At 42.9% G+C, this 21,919-nt stretch overlaps 3 protein-coding genes across 8 annotated transcripts in view; 1 reads left to right on the forward strand and 2 right to left on the reverse strand.

Moving 5' to 3' along the window:
- Positions 1-918: 918 nt before the first annotated feature.
- LOC131708074 (fasciculation and elongation protein zeta-1-like) lies at positions 919-13,055 on the forward strand. Of its 6 annotated transcripts, XM_059010097.1 has the most exons (11): positions 919-1,254; positions 4,535-4,882; positions 7,231-7,330; positions 9,550-9,672; positions 9,871-10,039; positions 10,580-10,854; positions 11,290-11,370; positions 11,462-11,537; positions 12,171-12,236; positions 12,538-12,564; positions 12,903-13,042. In XM_059010097.1, the coding sequence occupies exons 2-11, from the start codon at positions 4,578-4,580 to the stop codon at positions 12,917-12,919; spliced, it is 1,239 nt and encodes a 412-aa protein (XP_058866080.1). In that variant the 5' UTR covers positions 919-1,254; positions 4,535-4,577; the 3' UTR covers positions 12,920-13,042. The 6 variants fall into 6 exon arrangements, with proteins under 6 accessions (XP_058866080.1, XP_058866078.1, XP_058866084.1 ...); XM_059010095.1 differs by lacking the exon at positions 12,903-13,042 and having other exon boundaries at positions 12,538-12,885; XM_059010098.1 differs by lacking the exon at positions 12,538-12,564 and having other exon boundaries at positions 920-1,254; positions 12,903-13,055.
- Positions 13,056-13,075: 20 nt separating this feature from the next.
- Positions 13,076-19,826, reverse strand: LOC131708075 (V-set and immunoglobulin domain-containing protein 2-like). The gene is made up of 6 exons (XM_059010102.1): positions 17,107-19,826; positions 16,262-16,466; positions 15,657-15,821; positions 14,764-14,880; positions 14,275-14,413; positions 13,076-14,100 (listed from the first exon to the last, which is right to left on the reverse strand). Exons 1-6 carry the CDS (start codon positions 17,257-17,259, stop codon positions 13,965-13,967), a joined length of 915 nt encoding a protein of 304 aa, XP_058866085.1. The 5' UTR covers positions 17,260-19,826; the 3' UTR covers positions 13,076-13,964.
- A 151-nt stretch (positions 19,827-19,977) lies between these two features.
- The window catches only part of LOC117397064 (endothelial cell-selective adhesion molecule-like), a 28,431-nt gene continuing 26,489 nt past the window's right edge, over positions 19,978-21,919 (reverse strand). Inside the window, exons 5-7 of the mRNA XM_034912852.2 lie at positions 21,564-21,686; positions 21,274-21,403; positions 19,978-21,076 (exon numbers count right to left, since the gene is read on the reverse strand). Coding sequence (XP_034768743.2) covers positions 20,626-21,076; positions 21,274-21,403; positions 21,564-21,686 — 704 coding nt within the window. The 3' untranslated portion in view covers positions 19,978-20,625. The remainder of the gene's footprint in view (positions 21,077-21,273; positions 21,404-21,563; positions 21,687-21,919) is intronic.

The raw sequence follows: 21,919 nt of genomic DNA on the forward strand, positions 1-21,919 counted from the left end.
GGTGTGTGTTTTTTCCTTTCACAAAACAAATGCCACCCTGGAGTAAACAGCTCTGATCAATAGAGGTCATTGTCTAGAGAGCTGCAGCCACAGCAAGGGTTAATAAGACTGGAAGCTGGAGGCTGTGTCCAGCGGGGCCACCCTTTCCTCATCACCGAATGGACTCAGCCCACACTTTGCACTGTTTATATCAGATTGTATTTTTTGGAATGGCACTGAGTACAGTCAGGCAGGGTGCATGGAGTGAGATTGCCCTGGCTCCTTTGCAAGCGAGCACACTGCGATCCTGATCAAGCACACACTTTCTGCCATTCACTTCTGGCTTTCTATTCTGTTGTGTTGTTATGGTCAATAATAATAATAATAATAATAATAATAATAATAATAATAATAATAATAATAATAATAATAATAATACAGGATTTTACTTTCTTAAACGCTCTAACCTTGGTGGATAATGCTTGCTCGTGAAAGTAGGTAATGTGTTTATTAATAATGTATATGCTTTAATAACTACCTCCTGTATGTTTACTTGCTCGCTTGCTCTTTGTGTATTGATGCAGACCTTACAGATCAAGAACAGCCTGTCAGTCTGAGCCACTTAGAGGCTACAGGTCCTGCCATGGCAGAGAATGTGCAGACAGACTGCAGTTATACCTCTGCAGTTAACCTGTACAGCTGCATTAATAATACCACAATAAAATCATAGACTTCAAATTTCAGCAGCATTTTCATCTGAAAAATACTATTCTAGCACAAACCTGTTATACCGGTACATCAGAAATACTCAGAAAGTCAGAAAGGTTATACATGTTGCTTAGAATCATTGCTTGATAAGCCAGATGTTCTGAAATGTTCTGTTCCACCCCTCCACCTCACCACACACAAGGCTCATGAATATTAACAAGGTGGAGACAGAGGGAGGGGCTTCTCTGTGTTTCCGTGGTGATGCAGCCCTAGCTGCTACAGTGATGCTGCAATAGAGGCTGCTGCTGCTTATTGATTCAACAGAACCATCCGCTGCTCTGATGAGCTCTGCAATCCACAGGAGCCTGTAGAACCAGCGGCCAAATCAAGAGGAACAGCAGCCACCATTGTCCTCTTAATCCTGTACCTCCCCATTCCTGCATTGAAAAGGGAATGCCTTTATCCGCTCTGCTAGCCTCGCTGGGATGTACATCACAAGGTGTTGTTGAAATCTGCACTGCATAGGAGGGGCTCTTCACAGGATACAGCATTGGAGACACATCTCAGGTAGAAGAGCATCTCTCTAGCATATCATTCAGAGGCCATTACATCCTGGTTTGTAAGCTGTTGATGCTAACCTCTTTTGTAGGAAGATTATCAGAGCTTCTCTCTCTCTCTCTCTCTCTCTCTCTCTCTCTCTCTCTCTCTCTCTCTCTCTCTCTCTCTCTCTCTCTCTCTCTCTCTCTCTCTCCATTGTTATTCCCATTCTCTCGTTCTCTTCCTGGGTATCCTCCAAGATGCTGCCCCTCCTCTCTTTCTCTCCCTCTCCCTCTCTCTTTCTCTGCAATGGCTTCTTGTTGGCTTAATGTCTTTATTTATATTCAGTTCCTCGCTCCTTGGCCTTGGAATGAATAGAATATGCACCTGAGGCGTTTCAGTGTGATAAGTGGTATTACATGAATGCATGCATCATTTAATGTTCATACCTATCTGTTTGTTTCTGTCTTGTCTGTCCCGTTCACTAAATAGCAAGCTCGTTAACTAGAAGACAATAGACATGCATATCTTTATATCGCTGTGTGTTTAACAAGCAGATGGGAAATTTTAGATTTGTTGTGTTTTGCATGGGTGTATAGACTGTGTTTTTATGTATGGTATAAAGATAAACATATATCACTTTCAGATAGAAAGCTATAATCATACATACATACATGCAGCATGTATGCTGCTGATGAAACGGAATCCTTCATGTATTACTCTCTGTCGTGTTCGGGCTTTCTCATCAGTCAGCATTGAAATCAGCTCCTGTTTAAGCGTGAGAAGGGTAAAAGGAAGCTGTGTTGCTGGTAGTCTCTGCTAGGGGAGAGGCAGGGTGAACAGCAGGCTCAGGTGAAGGTGGCATTACAAACCTTGGCGTGCCCGGTGCCAACACACAGCAAAACCATTTGTATTCAAGCTGCAGTCGCCTGTCTGCACTGCCATTGCAGGGTATTTTTCTTTTACGTTTCAGCATTAACCAGTTCTCTCTGTACGTTTGCCGTCTAATCTGTTCTGGTATACAGTGCAGTCTATAGCAACAGCCTGAAAGGAAAATAACAGGCAGGGTGTATCTCAGGGCTATTATTGTGGCTCAATTGCTGCTCCAGGCTGTTCCTCAATAATAACTGCCCCTAATCCTTGGAAATCTGCTGGAAAAGTGCATGTGACTTTTGAGACATGCATTTATGCATTCTTGGATATAGAAGAACCTGCATCAACCTGCAATTGGAGCTCTAGTAAATGAAACTGCTGCCTTGCCCATCGTCTCTGAAACTGCTTTGCAAAAAGGGAGAAGCAGCTTATGGAAAAGCACTCACAAACTATACATTGTGTCTGCTGAGTAAATACGTGTGTGCTTACACATAATTGCAATGGTATTATGCATAGTTACAATGTACTCAATGTGTAAATATTTTTGCATGATATATGCAAGTATGCAATTGTATTAGAAAAGGGTTCGCGATTATTTCGTGCAAAAAGATTTACACATTAAGTACATTGAAACTATGCATAGTAACATTGTAATTATGTGGAAGCACACATGAATTTACTTAGTAACTGCTATGCAAATACACAGTAATTAGAGATGCAATGTAAAGTGTAAAACCTTAGATGAATCTCTAATAAATCAGTGTCTGTGTTGCTGTGTGTGGTGACAGTTATCTAACAGAACATGCTGCGGTCTCCCTGTTTGCTTGGCTGACTGATTGTGTGGCTGGCTATATTTTTTGTCAGATCAGTTTGTCCTCTTCTCTGAGTGTTTCTGTGTCAGAGAAAGACAGATAGAGACAGTGCTTCTCTCTGATTTGAATGGATATTGTAGGCTATGGCATCTAAACGCAGGTTCTTCAAAAAGGCTTCTTTTTAACAATTTGCTTCATTGAACAAACAGCCAAAGGCAAGAACAGTGAAGACTTCTAAGGTTTCAGATCTCAATTTTCTACCAATTTCATGCCTAACATTTACCTGCTGACCTCCCAGCAAGCTGCATATGAGATAGAAATAGGATCTAAAAAAATATAATTTATAACATAGCAATTAACAGATGGTTGTGTAATAGCAATGCAACCCATGCATATTATAAAATCTTAAGATTTTCTGCACTTATACATGTTGTTGTGTATTAAGTATGTTGTTGCCATGCATCTACATGTGTATTATTTAATTAAACACACAAAATGTAACCAAGTATATATGTATATATGCATATTATATATTTGAATGAGTAAGCTGCTTCACAATGGCAGTGGTCCCCTAAAATGTTATTGTCTAAGAATGTAGAACGATTGGGTGGGTTCTTCCTTTCATTGGGAGGATTGGATGGAGGAGAGCTTCCCTTGATTGTTCACTGATCGTGGGAGGATTGGATGGAGGAGAGCTTCCCTTGATAGCTCTGCTAGCCAGTGCTCCTCAGTCCTGATCCTCACATCTTCTGATGTTCAGTCTTGGATCTGCCAATTGTGCTGGATTGAGCGGTGCTTTTGTGATATCCAGTAGGGGACAAACTCACTTGTGGGTTGAGCATTATTGTAACCCTGAGGTTAAAAGCATGCAAGGCACAGTGAATCTGCATGCGGTCCCTACAAATCTGTCATGTATCTTAGGAATTCTTTAATGAGTTTTCCTTAATTTATGCTCAGCGCTCTTCAGACTCGATTATGTATCTGTTCCCAGGAGTTGTGCCGCTGCTTGTGCTCTCTCTGTCCTGGGACCCGACAGCCAAAATAAATTAAACAGATCACTAAAATATTAATCAGAGTGTCTGAAAATAGACTGGGAGGATTTCTATGTGCACCACAGCAGGGTTCAGGTTTGTTTGCACATTGATTTTACTTGTTAAGAGGAAATACATTAAAGACAGGGGTGGTGTAGCCCTGCATTCGAATGTGTAGCCCTGCATTCTGCTAATGCCCATCCATTCAATGTGTGGAGAGAATGTTACTGTCCAAGTGAAATGACCCTTGAAGTGTAAGTATAACAGACTAACTGACAACTATAACCCTTTTAATTCAGTAAAAATGAAAACAGATATACTGTATGGCAGTCCCTTATGTGCAAAAGGGTACTCATATTAAATACGTAGGTGGTGTTAGTGAAATCTATTACTACTCTCGTTGAGTGCTTTACAGGACATAACAGAGGTTTGCAGGACTATAAGGGCGTCAGATGGTCTTTTCCCAATAATACATTGCAAAATTCTGCCATCCAAATGGAGGTGTCTTTTATGGTAGGAGGGGAGTCATAAATGTGGATATTTAAGTTCTCCAATCCTGTCCTCCCGTTCCACTGACCCTGTCTCCTTCCACAGGGTTCCCACTTGCACAGGCGCTCCCTACAGGGAGTCAGGCAGCATGGAAGCCCCGCTGGTGTGCCTGGACGAGGATTTTGACGACCTGAGGCCCTGCCGCGATGTCGACGGGAACCAGAGCCCCTTTATGTCCCACGGAGGGGTGCCCCCAATCAAGCGGGAGGACTTCTCGGAGCTGGAGACGTTCTCGGAGATGATCAGCTTCAAGTCCATGGAGGACCTGGTGAACGAGTTCGACGAGAAGCTCAACGTGTGCTTCCGCAACTACAACACCAAGACCGAGGTGCTGGCGCCCGTCCGGAATCAGACACACATCGTAGAAGAGGAGGAGCTGTTACAGGACGAGGAGTAAGAGCACGGCACCATGACACACACATTCAAAACGTTTACTACAGTCTTCAATTAACTCCTGCTTTTAGAAAGGAGAACAATTCATTTTAATGTTACGAAATGAGAAACAAACGCCTCGACAGCGCTTAATGGGACTTGGATTATATTATTTTGTTGTTTGGTTTTGGTTTTGTAAATTAACAGGTGTTTTCCCCCACTTTCCAAAACTAGGAGTTAATTAAAAACGGGAGTAAACGCTTTCTTTGAAACACCTGTTCATTTTACAAAACAACTATTTCAAGTCCTCTTAAGTGCTCAAGTGTTTTGTTTTTCATTTCATGACATTACCGTAACATATTTTCTCCTTTCCAAAACTAGGAGTGAATTAAAGAATGGAGGAAACACTGAACAAATAGTCCTCAGAAAGACATACTGTGGGCCCTGATTTGAAAAAAACGACAATAAACTCCAACTCCATTCAAAAACAAAGCAAGGGACTAATGAAAACCTTGGTACTCTACATTTCCAAAGAGTTTGGTTTCCAGGGCACAAGGTCAAATATCCTCCATAATACTATTATAATCTTAAAATCAAAGAATTTGGGTAATGGCATGAACCCCTTTTCAAATATCTAGATATATATTTTTAATACAGTGGGTCTTTTTTGGGATGTTTCAAACAAAGCTCTCAAGCGAGCCTCTACTGGTGAGATAAGCTCTCTGCCGGGCCCCTGATTGGCTGAGACTGCCGTGGGGTTTATTATTCATGTCTTACGATGATGCTCTGAATAATTCAGCATGTGTTATTCATGCTTCAGCTCTCGCACTTGTCCACAGCTGTTCCATCTAGATTTTTTTTTTATTTTTTATGTTCAAATGACTATTTAACACACTGCCTGCCAGAATCAAAGCTGTTACAATAGCAGCTTAATCTCCCCGGGCCCTGTATAATCCAAATAGGTGTGGAGATTTTCATTTCCATAGATCGCATGATGCCCCATGTGTATCATTACAGGGTATGTTATTTTTCTATGAACTCACCAGAACGCCCCAGGGCATAGCAAACCGAGGGAACGAGAGCCAGTTTGTGTGTTTAACATGGTTATTTTTATTTATTTATTTTTTTTGGTTATCCTATTTTTCGCTGTCATTTAGGTTTAACTGTGTATATATATATATATATATATATATATATATATATATATATATATATATATATATATATATATATATACAGTATTTTGCTATCTGACTTAAACATTAACCAATCATTACTACTGAAATCAGTGAATTAGAGAAGGGTCCTTACATTGCAGGTATAATACATGACCCTTTACTGTTAACATGGCCTCATCATGAATTACCCGAATTGGTGAATTAGCAAATCGTGAAATAACGAACACTGCGCTGTCTTCCAGCAGGCTAGCATGGCAGGTCCGCCGTGATGTTTAGCATAGAGATGACTCAGGAATAATGCGTAAGGCACACTGTGTGTCTTGTTTCATCCAGAGATCTCCAGTATCTTACCCAGTCCACCCCAGTACGGTGCATGTGTGGCAGAGCTGTGCTGGTGGACATCTTCTGTATCTCTATCTGTTCCAACACCCAATGCTGCATGTGCCTCAGGACCCTCTTTAATATTCGGTGCCAGCGGGTGCCAGTGGTCAAGGGGTAGAGCATGTGTGTGAACAAGAGATGTAAAGAGTTACGAGAGAGACTCTTGAATAGACAGCTGTTTGTCTGTGGTGCTGGGCGATGCCATTGAACAGATCCCTGCCTGGGAAATAGGCCAGCACTGGGAACAATGGTAGGCATCACTTGCTCGCTCCACCTCTCTCTCTGTCTCTCTGGTTGCTGGCGTCCAGCTCCACATCAAGTGGTGTCTCAGCCGAGTGAGAGGGTGATTGAGTGGCACAAGTGTCCACTTAAAGATACGTCTCAGTAGCCACGCACAGATGGGCGCCTATACCAGCTCACAGAGGTAAAGCTGCATGTTTTATTGGGCAATCGATTTACCCAATACCTGGGTACTTGGTCTATCATGTATGTGCAATGTTCATTAACCAACATTTATCATGCTTTTCCTGTTCTTTACCAATTACTTTTGCTAAGCTTAACCCCACTGTGTGCTGTATATGGCAAACCGCATGTATTTGAGATAAAAGTAATTGGCAAAAATATCATATATAACAAATATGTATGTGGTGAGCTCTGATAATCAATGACAATGACAAATTGCTGGCCATCAGCAAGCCTTGTGTGCAGTGCGGTAGGAAATATTCCTGCGGTGTGTATTTGGAGGCAGGAGTTCTTGACAGTACAGTACTGTAGGCGGGTCACTCATGTTTGTCACTCTCTCTCTTGCAGTGTATGGGACGCCCTGACCGACAACTACATGCCCTCAAATGGCTCCAGCTGGGATGACCCGAACACTGAGACTCTCAATGGGAACCTGTCTGACCAGGAGGTACTGTACCAATCACTCTCCGTCAGAGAGTCCCAGGCACAACAGAACCAGTGTGCACGCATGCAGGGGGCTTCCCATCATTCCTACTTCATTAATCTGTAGGACAAGAATCTGTTTTAACAGTATAAAAGCAGATTTTACTTGAATGCAATGAGAAAGATCTATAGGAGGCTATGATAAAAGCGTAGCGATCCTGCGAAGTTGCAAGTAGAGTATAACACAGAAATATGGTTTGGTTAAACAGCAATTCCACAGTGCTTGGTATTACTAACCAAGACCTAATAAACAGTTTTCTTACTCTAGTCCATTGATTGGTTGCCCTTGTTTTGTCCTTTCCCTGCACACCAGTGCTGCTGCTACTAATGGGCATTCAGACAGTGAATCCGTAGCTCTTCAGGCACGGTCTCTCTCCACTAGACCTATCGAACAACAACAAGCTCAGACACTGCTGCTGCAGTAAGGGAGTTGCTGTGCATTATCTGAAGCACAGCCGTGGATTGAAAGTGTCTGGCAGCCTCTCAAAGCATCAGGAGGCAGGAAGCAGCACACGCTCTCTGAAGCCCTGCGTCCAGAGGGAGCTGTGGAAATGGAAGGGAGCCAGTCTGAGAGGCTCCAGACTAAAGGTGGAGTTGACATGACCATTCTGACTAGGCAGCCTCCTGTCTGTCTCTCTGAGCTGGACAGACTTTCTCTTCTGTAGATCAATCACTGGAGCTTTGGAAATGTCTTCCAAAGGACAGTATCTCTCCCGTATCTCAACGTTCAAGGCCTGCAGTAGGGTTTTTTTTGTTAAGGCCTTGTGAAATGTATTGTGGCATGTTAGTAAAGCAGTTTCACACTGCATAGATGGACTGGGAATTAGTTGCAGAAGGAGGAGGAGAGGCAGTGTGGCCGAGCAGTTAGAGCCAAGGGACTGGAAGGAGCCCTGCAGTCATTTTCAATGCCTTTCAGTATCGTTCTTTGCCTCTTTTGCTAACAAATAACGTCCAGGTGCTTCGTAGCACTCTGCATGAGGAATGTCTTGGAAATGGTGCTGCTCAGTTTCAATGTCAGGCTGTACGACAGGGGAAGCACAAGCTGGTTTTCACAGAGCCAACAGCACTGTGTTGCAAGCTGATAGATGGAAATAGAGTCCTTGCCGATGACAGGAGCCAAGGCTGTTTAGGAGGCCAGTCAGACAGCGCAATTAAAAGGCATTACTCTGGGAAGATAGCGGAGTGAGCGATGAGAGGTGCTGAATGTGCATTAGCCCACAAGCGCATTTGCAGGATGCCCGTGCCAAACGAAAAGAGAAATGCTGGTAGCATCAGAGTCATTCCTAAGATATATACAGTTTTTATTTGTGATCAAAACAGACAAACAAGGTTTAGTTCATCATTATTGAGGGCACTGTGCAATGGATCACATGCTAACAAATAAGTGGACGGGGCTCAGTTTTTTTATGCCATGTTGGCCAATTGCAACAGATACACTGATCATTCATCCCTTCCCAGTCTTCAAATATACAGACAAGTAACTGCCTAACCAAAACACCAAAGATCACCAAACCACACTAACAACTTCAAATATTACGGCTGTACTCAATGACTCCCTTCAAAAACAAAGTTCCCTTTTGTAATTGCAATAACCAGCCAAGATGAAAAAAAAACCCCACAGCTATCTTACTTACAGGGTCCCTCCCATTCCAGTGATCTTCTCAGGAAGTGCCTGTCTGTGCTTTGATCCATGTGCTTTAAATCCAGGAAATCAAAATTGCTGGTATTTTAGATCCAATTAATTTTCCAGTGGACAGTTCCCTATAATGGAGGCCTCAGTCTTAACTGCTTATTTTTAAGAAGCACAGTCCCCTCTCGCATGGAACAGACCCCTTAATTAAAACAGGGCTGTCACAACCGTGTGTTACTGTTTGAAGTTTTTACAAACACAGAAGCTGGATTTATTAATGAAAGGTCGCAAACGTTTTCAACGGCAGACAAGAGCTGTGTGTATTGAACCAAGCTGCAGAATTATTTTGAATTTCCAGAGCAGTTTTCTGCCTAAAAACCAAGGAAGAAAAATATATACTGCAGTACTGCTGTAATGAATTGCAGCATACTGCAGTGTTTAGGTAAATTTTTAAAGCAGCAGCCTACTGTATTTTGGGTACCTTCTGCAACATGACCGCACCTGAAACGCTGCAGAACATTCTGTGTCCTTCATGTCTCCATTCTCTCTTTCAGATCCATGAAAAAGAGGAAGAAGAACTGAACGAGAAAAACGAGCACACGTGCTGCCTGAGCGACGGACTGCTGCTCACGGCTGATCAGGTCTGGTCAGGGGGTCGTCAGGTCAGGGGTCGACAGGTCAGGGGGTCGCCATGTCAGGGACAGGCGCGCTAACACGTTTCCGACTCTTCTTCATTTGCGCTTGCAATATACAGCAAACCTGACTGGGATGTTTCATGTCCTGCAGGAGCCCAGTTGAAATGTAACTGTTGATTTAAAAACCTTATTGGTTGTATTAACTGTGAAAGTAAAAGGGGGCGTCTCTTTATTTGTCAGGTGATCGAGGAGATTGAGGAGATGATGGAGAACTCTCCGGACCCTGAAGAAACAGAGGAGGAAGAGGAGGAGGAGGAGAGCGCAGAGTCCTCCCTCATTCCAGACCCCTCCCTGCTGGAGGAGATCCGCGTCCTGTCCCAGGCCTCCAACAACAACTGCTCCTTGGAAGGTACCATCCAGGAAGGGGGAGGGCGGGGGCTGGGGTCGGAGTTACAGCGTGCACAAAAAACATTAAATTAAAAACAAAATGAAGAACAACTGATTCATTACTGTGCCTGCAAGTGGGACAAACAGAATAACTCATGCTTCTAAATGGCTAGGGGAAAAATATCACAAGTAGCCAAATAGAACTAAACATAAATTCAATTAAAAAGGTAGTCCAAATGTGACTGGTAAAATCCTCTTGTCTTCCTGCATGGCTCCCCAAGTCAGTTTTTCAGTATAATTCAGGAGTGTCCAATCACGGTTCTGGAGGGCCAAAATTCCACTCCAGGTTTAAAATCAGATAATGAACTTCTTCAGGGTCTGGATGGAGGTTTAACTGGTTGAATTAAGCAATTTAGATTAGGGTTGGAACAAAGACCAGAAGTGGAAGAGACAATGTTGGCCACCCCTGCTCTAGTGCTTTGAGTTGAGGGCCGAAGATAGGTTTCCCATATGCCTCCATGTACACTGACATGACTGAATCCCTCTGTCTCTCCCCTCGCAGGCTTGCAGATGATGCCCATGTCGGTGCTGGCGGAGCTGCTGGAGCGGGTGGAGGGGGCGATCCGCGAGTTCTCGGAGGAGCTGGTGATGCAGCTGGCGCGGCGGGACGAGCTGGAGTTTGAGAAGGAGATGAAGAACACCTTCATCACGGCCCTGATGGAGGTGCAGAACCGGCAGAAAGAGCAACGCGAGCTCTCCAAGCGACGCAGGAGGGAGAAGGGCATGAGCCTGCAGGGCACTGCCAGGACCGACAAGGTCGGCTCCATGCCAGTCAAGGTCAGTCACACTCCCACTATATGTGTATTTTTTGTTATTTTATTGTTTTTCTTACCTTATGTTTGTAAGGGTGGATGCATGGTAGCGATGCAGTGACGCAGCATGTTGCTTGATAGATGCCAATGATCGGCACTGTCCTGTATAGGTTTATTTGGTTAGATGTACTGCTGTAGGCTTTAGATGGACCAAAAAATACGTAAATATATGCATCCCAGTATGATCACTCTGCTTAACTGTCCCAAGTGAAAGAAAAAACATTAAACGAATTGCATGGACTGAACTGCAGGTGTTCGGCTCTCGTTTGGAGGCTGGAACCTGCTTAACTAAACTGCTGCCTTGCCAGTGCTAACTAAAGGTATCCATGTCCTTGCTCTTATAAGTATAAATCAGAGCAATGCAATGGAGCTGATCCGAGTCACACTGTTTCTCCCCCAGCGTTTCAGTATGGAGGGGATCTCCACCATCCTCCAGACAGGGATCAGACAGACTTTCGGGAACTCAGGGACTGACAAGCAGGTATTTCACCATATTTCACATGTTTCTTTAGCTTGTTGTTGGCTGATGGCTTGTTATTATTATTTATTATTATTTTGTATTATTTTTTCAGTACTTAAATACAGTGATTCCCTTTGAGAAGAAAGGCACGCCTCCCTCTGTGGAAGATCTCCAGATGCTAACGAAAAGTAAGCCCTGCCTTGCAAAGATCCTCCCTCTTTCTCTGAGTTCTAAATACTCAGCCGCACTCTCTCCCAGCCTCTCACCTCCAGCCAACCCTTCTAGGCTAGGGTTACCATACGACTCCATGTACACTTTGTTCAGGCGTTTCAACTCATCGCAATGCATTCTGGTACCTTTGACAGCAGACTACATTTACCAGAATGCATTGTGATGTGAGCTGAAAAGTCTGAAATCTCCCAAACTGTCCCAGTGTACATGGAGAACCCTATCCTCGGCCCTCAAGTCAAAGCACCAAAATTGGCCCTTCCACTGCTGGTCTTTGTTCCAACCCTGTCCTAAATTGTTTAATTGAACCAATTAAACCTCCACCCAGACCCTGAAGTAGGTAATTCTATCATTTTACCTGTTAAACCTGGAGTGGAACGGCCCTCCAGGACCAGGATTGGACAGCCCTGCAGTTGAGCCACACAACCTCCCAGTCCTTCCTCTAACCCCTAGATCGCACTGCCTCCCAGTCCCTCTGCACTAACCCAATACCACCAGTTTTTTTTTTTTTTCAGCACAATAGGTGGGTTAGGTTTACGTGTCCAGTGATCAGGCTGCACTGACTGTGTGGTTTGGTTACTCTTTTTTTGCAGTTCTTTATGCAATGAAAGAAGACAGCGAGAAGGTCCCGACTTTGTTAACTGACTACATTTTAAAAGGTACAGTAGTTTATTAGACACGCTCAGTATGCTGTTAAATAAGTAATCCAGATAACAGAATTAATGCAGTAGCACTGTGCCTGGGTATTATGTGGTTCACAATGGAACATTCTCAATACTGGGTTTATATGACAGAATTCCTATTGTACTCTGGATAGAGAATTTCATATATGCGATTAGGAATACAAGTATTTAGAATAATACCCTAGTGGTGGTTTTCCAGATAGAAACAGGATCCAAATTGGATGTAAATGTAGCGTAATTGATCAATTATTTAAAAAATCCAATGCTGTCTTCACAGTGTCTGGGAGTTCACTGAAAAAAGCAGGTACTTTCATATTCCTTTTGTAAAATTCAGTAGGAGTTACCTAAACTCAGGAGCAAGGCTAAACATTGTGTTGAAGCTGCCGCTGTTGCTAGTGACAGCACGACTCCATCATACCATAGTAAATACCATTTGCTTTGCTTTACCGTACTTCTCTGTGCTTTTGCAGTTGATTTTCAGCTCTTCAGCTAACAGTAATGCAGTCTAACATGTAGAGTTAAAGGAGAAGCCTTTTGGGCCATAATGTTTCAACTTTCTTTTTTTTCTGTCAGTTTCCACAGTGCCTCTTCTCTCTTTGCATTAGGGAATAACATGTTTTTCCTTTCCTCTGTGATTTGCAGTGCTGTGTCCTACTTAACGCTACGACGGCCCCTCTCTTGAGAAGTCGCAGGCTGCCTGGGGTGCGATTCTTCCACTCTCCAGCCAAAACTGCATGAGCTCCCATACATTATTAACGACATGTCATTGTATGTAACTCATCAAGATCCTGAATAAAACACAGTCTTTGCTGATATCACCTTGGTCTATCCTTTAATGCATAAATACATTGAAAAAAAAAGGACAAAAAGAATTGATCTCATTTTTAGTTTAAAAAAATCAAATAAAGATACAAATTCATGTTAGGACTCGAAGTTGAATTCAAGAAGAACATGTAAAAAAAAAAAAACCTGTTTACCAAATACAAGCAGTTCCAGGATTGAGGCCAGTGCAACGCCAACCCTCAATGAAACAAACGCAGCCCTCATCCATTTGGACTCTTCAGCTAGAGTTGTCTTTGGCTTCCTGTCCATAGTGTTCTAGTGTTGGAATGGCCGCTGTCAGTCTTATTGAATATTTGGGACCAATGACATAAGATCTTTGATCTATGCTTGTATTGGCCAGTGATTAGTGCTAATAAGAAAACTAGGGGTGTGCTGACGCTCATACTCATAATTGTATTTATCTTTAGGTATTAAACAAATCCATTCATTAACGTGCTGATTGCAAAACAAGAAAAGCTGTCCTTCCCTCACCTTTACAACCGAGTACCACTCAGTTGTCAGTTTATGGGCTGCGGTACAGCAGTCAAAGTGTAATTTAAAACACTAAGAGCGGAAGTTATCAATCTGGATCTGATGAGTAAAAGCTCACACCCAGTGAAAACGTCACAGTGCATCGCAGTGAATCACGTTCTGAGCAGAAAATATCACCAATTCAACGTTTCATTTCCTAACTAACAGCAGGAATAAAACATACTTTTATGATTTAAAACAATGTACAAGAATTTACTGCCTGCAGCTTCGTCACGCAACAGAGCTATAACCTGCTATTCAATGGCAATGAATGCATTTTTTGACAAGCACGTGAAATATGATGCTACTGGGTGATAATTGTGACGGGGCTGCATTTGTTGATGCTGGAGGTCACACCACAGCAGTGAACCTTGAGCTGGCGTGGCTCGCAGTCTCATGTCTGTCGAGGGAGCGGCTCAGGAGGTGGGACTCGGTCTCTTCATAGTCATGCCTTGGAGTCTTAAAGGAAGGGGCCATGGCATCCTCCCTGAACCACAGAAAACAAGACATTAGCATCAAATACAGTTTGATATTCTTGAAACCGTTTTAGAATGTGGTTTAGTTGTATAAAGACACCAATGCTAGTCAAAACAGACCTTAAAACAGCTTTGTGGCTAAGGCCAGCCGATTTTTAAGATGAAGAAAAACAAAGCCTAGGTACCGTATGTCGTTTCCAACTGTGGGCGCTTTGGGGTGATTTTTCCTGTACCAGAAGACGTACCCAGCCACCCCAGCCAGGAGGAGGAGAAACAGAAGGGCCCCCATCACAGCCCCCGCCACCACCCCCGCATTGCTAGTGGCTGAAACACACAAGAGACATTTCACCTGATTGGACAAACCCACAGAACACAAGAGCAAAACTGGCTTTCATTATTCAACTGTACCTGTAAAAAAAAAAAAAAAATATCTCACAAAGATAATGCAGCACCGGCATTATCATTTTCATATTCATTGTTTTTAATATATGTATTTAATGTATTATATACATATATGACTTGTATTATAGGTGTAACACAAGTAAACCCAAATCGCAGTTTAAATGGTTCAATTTAGAACAGTGTTGGAATAACTTTGGCCACCCCTGTCTTGGTGGCTTCTCTAGCAGCCCGAGTGTATATTGGATGGTGATCTGGCTGGCTGTGTAACTTACACACTCTGATGTTGACTGTGCAGCTGGCAGCACCTATCTCGTTGGAGGCCCGGCACTGGAATGGTCCGTTGAAGGCGTAGGATAGGTTCCGTAGCAGCAGCGAGCCGGACAGCTGGTCTGGGAACAAAAGCACAAAGTACATTAGGGAAATTATTAGATCCACCAGCCTTAATTGAATAGACCCCTATTTTGTTTAATGGCCATACAAGCAAAGCTATCTTGAGAGAGAGAGAGAGAGAGAGAGAGAGCACATAAAACAAACACATGGAAAGCAGTAGGGAGAGAATGCTACTGCTGACAGAGGCAGGTACAGCCATGCACCGAGTAAACATTGCACGTTGAAAATAAAGGATAACATTGAGAGAAACCACAGCTAACGCTATTCAGTGCCCTGCTCGAGGGAGGGGGAAGCATTGGCTCAGTGTTTGTGTTTCACACTCTTTCATTCTCATGAAACTGTTCTTGAGTAGCGACAGCAGTTGTCAGGGCTCAATGAACAATAGCACAACTTCTACTCAGAAACCTATTTTTTTAAGGTCATTATGCCAGGCGAAACGTTCCGAGGGTTAAGAAAATCACTGCTCTCAACAGACATGTTCTCTCGGCTGGTAGGAGTCCAGATTTCTTCATTCCCCAGTGCCAGTGTAACAGAAGGCTAGCTTGATGCCAGCTTGAATATGCTGGGATATATAGATTCCCAGCCTCAGGGGTGATTTCTCTATTCTTTGTGTCATTTTGCGATACTTCCCCCATGTTTATTTCCCGTGCTATGAGACTTCCATGTGGTGCACCACGCTTGCTTGTGCTTCACCATGCACACACTATGCCCTTTCTATGCACACTGCAGTACACTCTGCAGCCCCCTTCAGGGGAGTGGCAGTGAGCGGACTGACCTTGCACCATGTTGGCCTCTGGCACTGGGATCTGTGCTGCAGTCTTCTCTCTGGTCCAGGTGTAGATGGGCTGAGGGACTCCCTGTGAGGAATGGCAGCTGAGAGTCACGTCATTACCGACTAGGGTATTCCCTGTCACTCTGCACTCCGGGGGAGAGGGAGGCACTGGAACAGAAATGCATCCAATCAGATTTTAACAGACTTTTAGGATGCAGTGATGAATGAATTAACACATGGTATAGTTACACAGTTTTAATGGCTAGAACATCGGGCACTGTGTAAATGGTGTGCCAGCTAGGGATAGGCCTTGATGTGTTAAACAGCCTCTTATCGTACTTTAAATTTGTATGATAAACCTCGTGGATCAGGTCAACCAATCAGATTGTGAGTTCAGAAGTCGTTAACCCAGGACAGACACCCTCCGAGCTTTAGAACCACCGCAAACCGCGGAGTAGTTTCGATCTGGTACATAAATAAAACCATGGAAATACATAGAAACATAAGTACTTCATAAACAATAACATGCAAGCACAGCTGCTGATTATCAGAGGACTCGAATGCCTGGTTAATAAATAAGACCCGGTAGAGCAGCGGGCGGCACGTACTGAGCACGGTCAGGTTGATGACCCCCTGCCCTGTTCCACTCCAGTCTCCTGGGTTGATGACCTCACAGATATACACTCCCGAGTCCGAGGGCTGCAGATCAATGATCCTGACCGAGGCGATTCCTCCAGTGGGCGGGTCCTGGAGCAGCTGCATCCTACCCCTCAGAGAGTTGATCTGGTACAGCTGCCCGTCAAAGTACAGCATCTGAGGGGGGGCATTACAATTCATTCAGGAGTAAAGACTGGAGAGCTCGGGCCGGAGCTACTGTGGTGCTGATTACAATCTGGTTGGGGTAACTTTAGGTTCTTTAACATCTTGTAATACAAACTCATTTTAAACAGGTTACAGTTACTCTATATTACATCAAACTGATACATAACGACCACCGGTGGTCATTATAATCTGGTAGTCCTGGCGCCATACAGTACACACAGTGATTAATAAGTGATAACAAGTGACTACATCGAGTGAAGGAGGAGATAGCAATTTCTGAGCAGATGAAGGATAGTTTTTTTATACAAGCCAGGCTGAATTCACTTGATGAATCCTTATATAGCTGTTCTTTGACAAGTGTTTTAGGGGATGCATTATTCCTTTAAAATGTGGGTTTCTATATTGGCCTTATACAGGCGTAATTCTGTTTTGTTGGTGTTTGCTCAGCATAGAGAGATTTGATCTAAAGAACAATGTAGTTCTAATTGCTGGATAACAGGATTTGGAATCCTGATGAAAGTGAATGGCAATGATTTAAATTCTGTTAAAGCTTGGACACCTCTCATGCAGAGCCCTACCCCCTGTTCAATTCTGTATAGAACAGGCTTGAACACCTCTCATAGAGCCCTACCCTCTTTGCGTTGATCGGAAGAGTTCCGGGGGCTGCAAAGCGCCACTCCACGTTAAATCCTTTTTCGATGGTGCTGGTGCTGTATTTACATGGCAGGTCGACAGACGATCCCATGTTTCCATAAACTGGATCTGTTGGCACAGTGATATCCATAGAGAAGGCAGCATCTAGATTTGGAAGAGAAACAAATGAGCTGCTCAGGCTGCTGTATAGGAAAGCAGTCAGATGTTTTTTATTAAAGTGAATTTCAAATCCACATTTCTAGGGGATTTTGTGTACGTTTCTTTTCCAGGTGTTGCTTTGTCAATAGTTCCTATCAGGCTGCACATTAGTGAAGACTGGCCTTCATGTATGAATTCAGTAAAAACAATATTTACCTGATAAGGTCAGGTGTGGCGTTCACACAAGAAGACATGGTTTCGTTTTTAAATAGTTTCTGAGTTCTATTTTGCTAACATCTATAGTAACGCCCAATTCGATGGGGTTTTTAAACTGGAGTTTTAATATATGACAGACAAAAAATCAGTAGAATTTAGTTAGAGATCACCTTCTATTACATAAACATACTGAGACGTCATCATGCAATGGTGGGGTCAAAAAGTGTGATCTTAATGTCTGTAGAAAAACCTTTCATTTCACATTTTCTTCGTTTGCTGTTGGAAATTAGTTTTTGGTCTGTTTAAAAAAAGAATGGTCAGGAGCAAAGTTTAGAGGAAAAACGTCCAGCTTCTTCCATCTCCTCATCAGTGCGTACTCTTATTATACAATCTATATGGCTACATTTACAAATATAAAAGAAACTTGAATAAACTTGAAAAGTGTGTTCCTAATGTCTGTAGAAAAACCTTTCATTTCACATTTTCTTCGTTTGCTGTTGGAAATTAGTTTGTGGTCTGTTTAAAAAAAGAATAGTCAAGAGCAAAGTTTAGAGGAAAAACGTCCAGCTTCTTCCATCTCCTCATCAGTGCGTACTCTTATTATACAATCTATATGGCTACATTTACAAATATAAAAGAAACTTGAATAAACTCCATGACAAAACGTCTTTTTCAATGTCTTCAATTTGACTTCCATTCTAAATGTTTATCGTTGAATTTAAGCTTCCTTTAGTATTTCTAAATCAATCCTATTATAGCACTCTGTCCCTTGAAAAGGAAAGGGATACTTACCAATATTTAAAGTGAATATCCAGACGGCCAGCAGGCCATTAAGAGTGGGCGCCATTCTGCTAGGTGTCTGCTCTCTGCTGTGTTTTTCCTGACTGATCAAGATAACATGTCTTTCTTCCCTCTCCTTCGCTAAGCAAACAGGCGTACCTGGAGGGCTGTTTCAACTGAATCAAAAGGAACAGGTGCCTGGGTATCGGCTGAAGGGGAGGGATTGAGAGTCTGACTGTTATAGGTCAAGATAAGCTAAGGATCACCAGAGTCTCTCAGCTCGGCCCACTGGAACACTGCTTCCCAGTCCATCAGCTCCAATCACTCAGCTCTAACCACAAGTTAACACTGCCTCCCAGAACTTCAGCTCTTCTCAATGCACTGTTAAATTGCTTGGACAACACTACTAATAGCTCTATGGTATTAATCTCTGCCAAGGTTGGTACTGCAGCTCACAGGCTTGAAACTCTTGACTAGACACAATTACAAAATGTGGCCACTAGGTGGCTGTATTGGGTAAGTTAACAACCAAAAAGCAGTAATAGGATTCCCCTTATAAAAGTGTCCCATAGAAAAACTCAGTAATAAATCATGAAAACATGGTAAAGTATAGGTAAGCATTTTAAAGAATAGCCAGGTATGGTAAAGCATATTAATAAACATAGTAAACTATGGTAAATTGATATAATAACTAAGGGAAAAGCATGGTAATACTGCAGAAATACTGCAGTAAAATTTTATAAGGGTCATACTGTACATTTCAGTGTGTAAACTAAATGAGAGAAAGAAAGAGGCTGTGAAATGGTAAAGAAAAACAAAATGATCCTTTTCTGTGTACCTTATCGAATAAGACAGTCACTGTGTTAGCAAATCCTGAAACAGTTTGGGTTTTATTAAAAACATTTTTTTACAAAGTATAACTGAAGTGTTTCAATGCCGTATATATACAGTATATATATATATATATATATATATATATATATATATATATATATATATATATATATATATATATTTATAATAGTTATCTCACACGCACACATCATATAAACACACTGTATATGAATGCAGTACATGCTGCGTACTTGATCTTGTTTTAATGTGTATGAAATGATGCTTTGGAGTGTGTTACAAGCCATGGGTCTGGTCTGAGCTGTCTGCTGTGAGTTTTTTTACTAAACGAGAAGACCTGCGATGTTACACTAGTTTTGTAACACAGACAGGTTTATTTTCCTTTCACAAAAAGAGATCCAAATCACACACTGGGAAAAAAAAAAAAAAAAAAGAATTGAAAAACTGAACTTTGGGTAAAAGTTGTGCTAAAAGAAAAAAAACAAATAATAATAATAATAATAATAATAATAATAATAATAATAATAATAATAAAGATCCCAGAGCTGAGTTGACACTAGTGAATTTGAACCAGTGTGTATTTTGTTCTCAGCTTTTGTCTTATGGGATAAAACATTTGTTTCCTAAAAAGGAAAAGTATTACAAAAATCTTAAAAGGACTCTAAATGAACAGTCTTAGTGTAGTGTTAGAAAGCTTAGCCAGCCAGGCAGAATCTATGAGACCTGTAACCACAGCAGAGCCCGATGGATAACAGATGAATGACCTTTATGACATCACTCAAACCCCCACACTGAAATACTGCTAATGACGTACAGAAGTTCCGTACTATATTATTTACACGGTTTTCATTTGTGTTGTAAGTTCTATAGGATTGATGGCCAGTTTGGAGCATTGCTGTTTAAGCATTAAAAGGAGTTAGCCTAGGCATTACAGAACTTGATTAAAAGTTACACCATTTTCAAAGGAAGCTAGATTCATTTAAAAGCGCCCGCTGCACATCCCCCTGCAAATCTGTTCTGCCTCATCATTTTCTACTTCCAGTTTAATCGAAGATGGAGAAAAGGTTTGGGATTGATGATCCTCATGATTCACACTTGCATGGAAATACCATCCTTGCAATGTAGATTTCTCTGTTTCTTGCTGTAAATGACTAGCAAGCAGTCTGCAAATTTCCAGCTCATATCTGACATTGGACAGAGGGGGCACACCTGGTTTTGGATACCCAAGGCAGTATCGGATCAGTTTTAACAAATAATACACAAAACACTAATAAATAATACACCTCCTTAGACATTTAGCATTTAGCATAACAATTGGTATAGCGTTAGAAAGACACGCTCAACTGACTTAAGTCAATATCATACTGTTAAATGCGTGTAGATTTTGAATTGCAACAATATATATATATATATATATATATATATATATATATATATATATATATATATATATACAGCTTTCAGATTCTTCGCATTGTGATCTCTTTCTTTTCCAGCTGGGTGTGTTACGCTACACCAGAGAGCCAGCCTGGTTCTGAGCCGGCACCATGACGGGAATGCCCCCCATCCTCATGATGTTAGAGGAAGAGACCCCGGTGACAACAGCCGGCCGCGGGGCCTGGGGCTGAGCGCCGTCAGTCCAGGGTGCGGAGTTTCCATTGGCGGTAGGCTCACTTGCAGGTCCCGGCTGCCCTCTCTCATGGATGTTATGGTTGTAGCTCGGCTCGCCCCCACGTGGCAGGTACAGGCCGGGTCGGTAGCCGATGGTGCTGCCGGCTGTCGTGACGATAGAGGTGGTGTCGGAGGCAGGTTTGGGGGGGTAGTGGTGCTGGGGGTGACCGGGGCCCCGGGTGTGGGTGGCGGAGGTGGTGATGGAGGAGAGGGTGCCGTTTCTGGAGACGATGTCTGAGCCGGCGCCACTCTTAGACCACGAGACCCGTCTGGGTGCCGGGGCATCCTCCCTGGTAAAGGGGACGGAAAACCAGAGGGTCAGGCAAACACATTCCAGCAGCCATTCATTAAAACAATACAGCCTGGCTCAGACCAATAAACTGAGGGGTATGTCTCTATGTATTTCTATTGATACTTACATTACCCTGCAGAACTATTAGAGAGTTATCTACCCCAGGTGTTAGAGACCCAAGAGGCCGTCACTCACTTGATTTCATTGGCCATGTCCTCCCCAGAGTGTCGTCGGAGTTTCAGGAAGATGTAGACGGCGAGAATGATAGCCAGCACCCCCAGCAATGTGCCCACCACCACCCCAGCTATCATCCCTGCGTTCACCGCTGTGGGGACAGACACACACATCAGGGAGATACATGGATGGAGGGGTCTCTTAGGGGAGTCAAACACCCCAGGGATACACTTTGGGGGTGAACATATTTCCTTGACAAATCACACTGGGTTTTAATTATAGGGTTAGAGGAGAGACGGGGGTGTACGTACGTTCAGAGACTTCCAGGTTGATGTAGCAGGACTCATTCCCAGCCGAGTTGCTGGACGTGCACACGTACATTCCAGACATCTGCTTGGTCAGGTTGGTCAGTTGCAGGGTCCCACTCCGTGAGTCTAAAAAAACAGGGAGGAGGTCAGAGCAGGGCTGGTACTACACACCAACATGCTGCCTGCAGGGTGGCGATAGTGTTCAGCATTCCTGATAATCCCAGGACCGGGGATCCAACACTGAAGTGACAACCGTGGATCCCCATTTCTATTACAGTCGGTCGTGCACATCTGAACAGATATACAGTGGGGTACACCAGTATAGGGCTTGAGCAGAGCAGATATACTGTAGGGTATCA

This window comes from Acipenser ruthenus, chromosome 40, assembly GCF_902713425.1.
Source record: "Acipenser ruthenus chromosome 40, fAciRut3.2 maternal haplotype, whole genome shotgun sequence".
NCBI lineage: Eukaryota > Metazoa > Chordata > Actinopteri > Acipenseriformes > Acipenseridae > Acipenser > Acipenser ruthenus.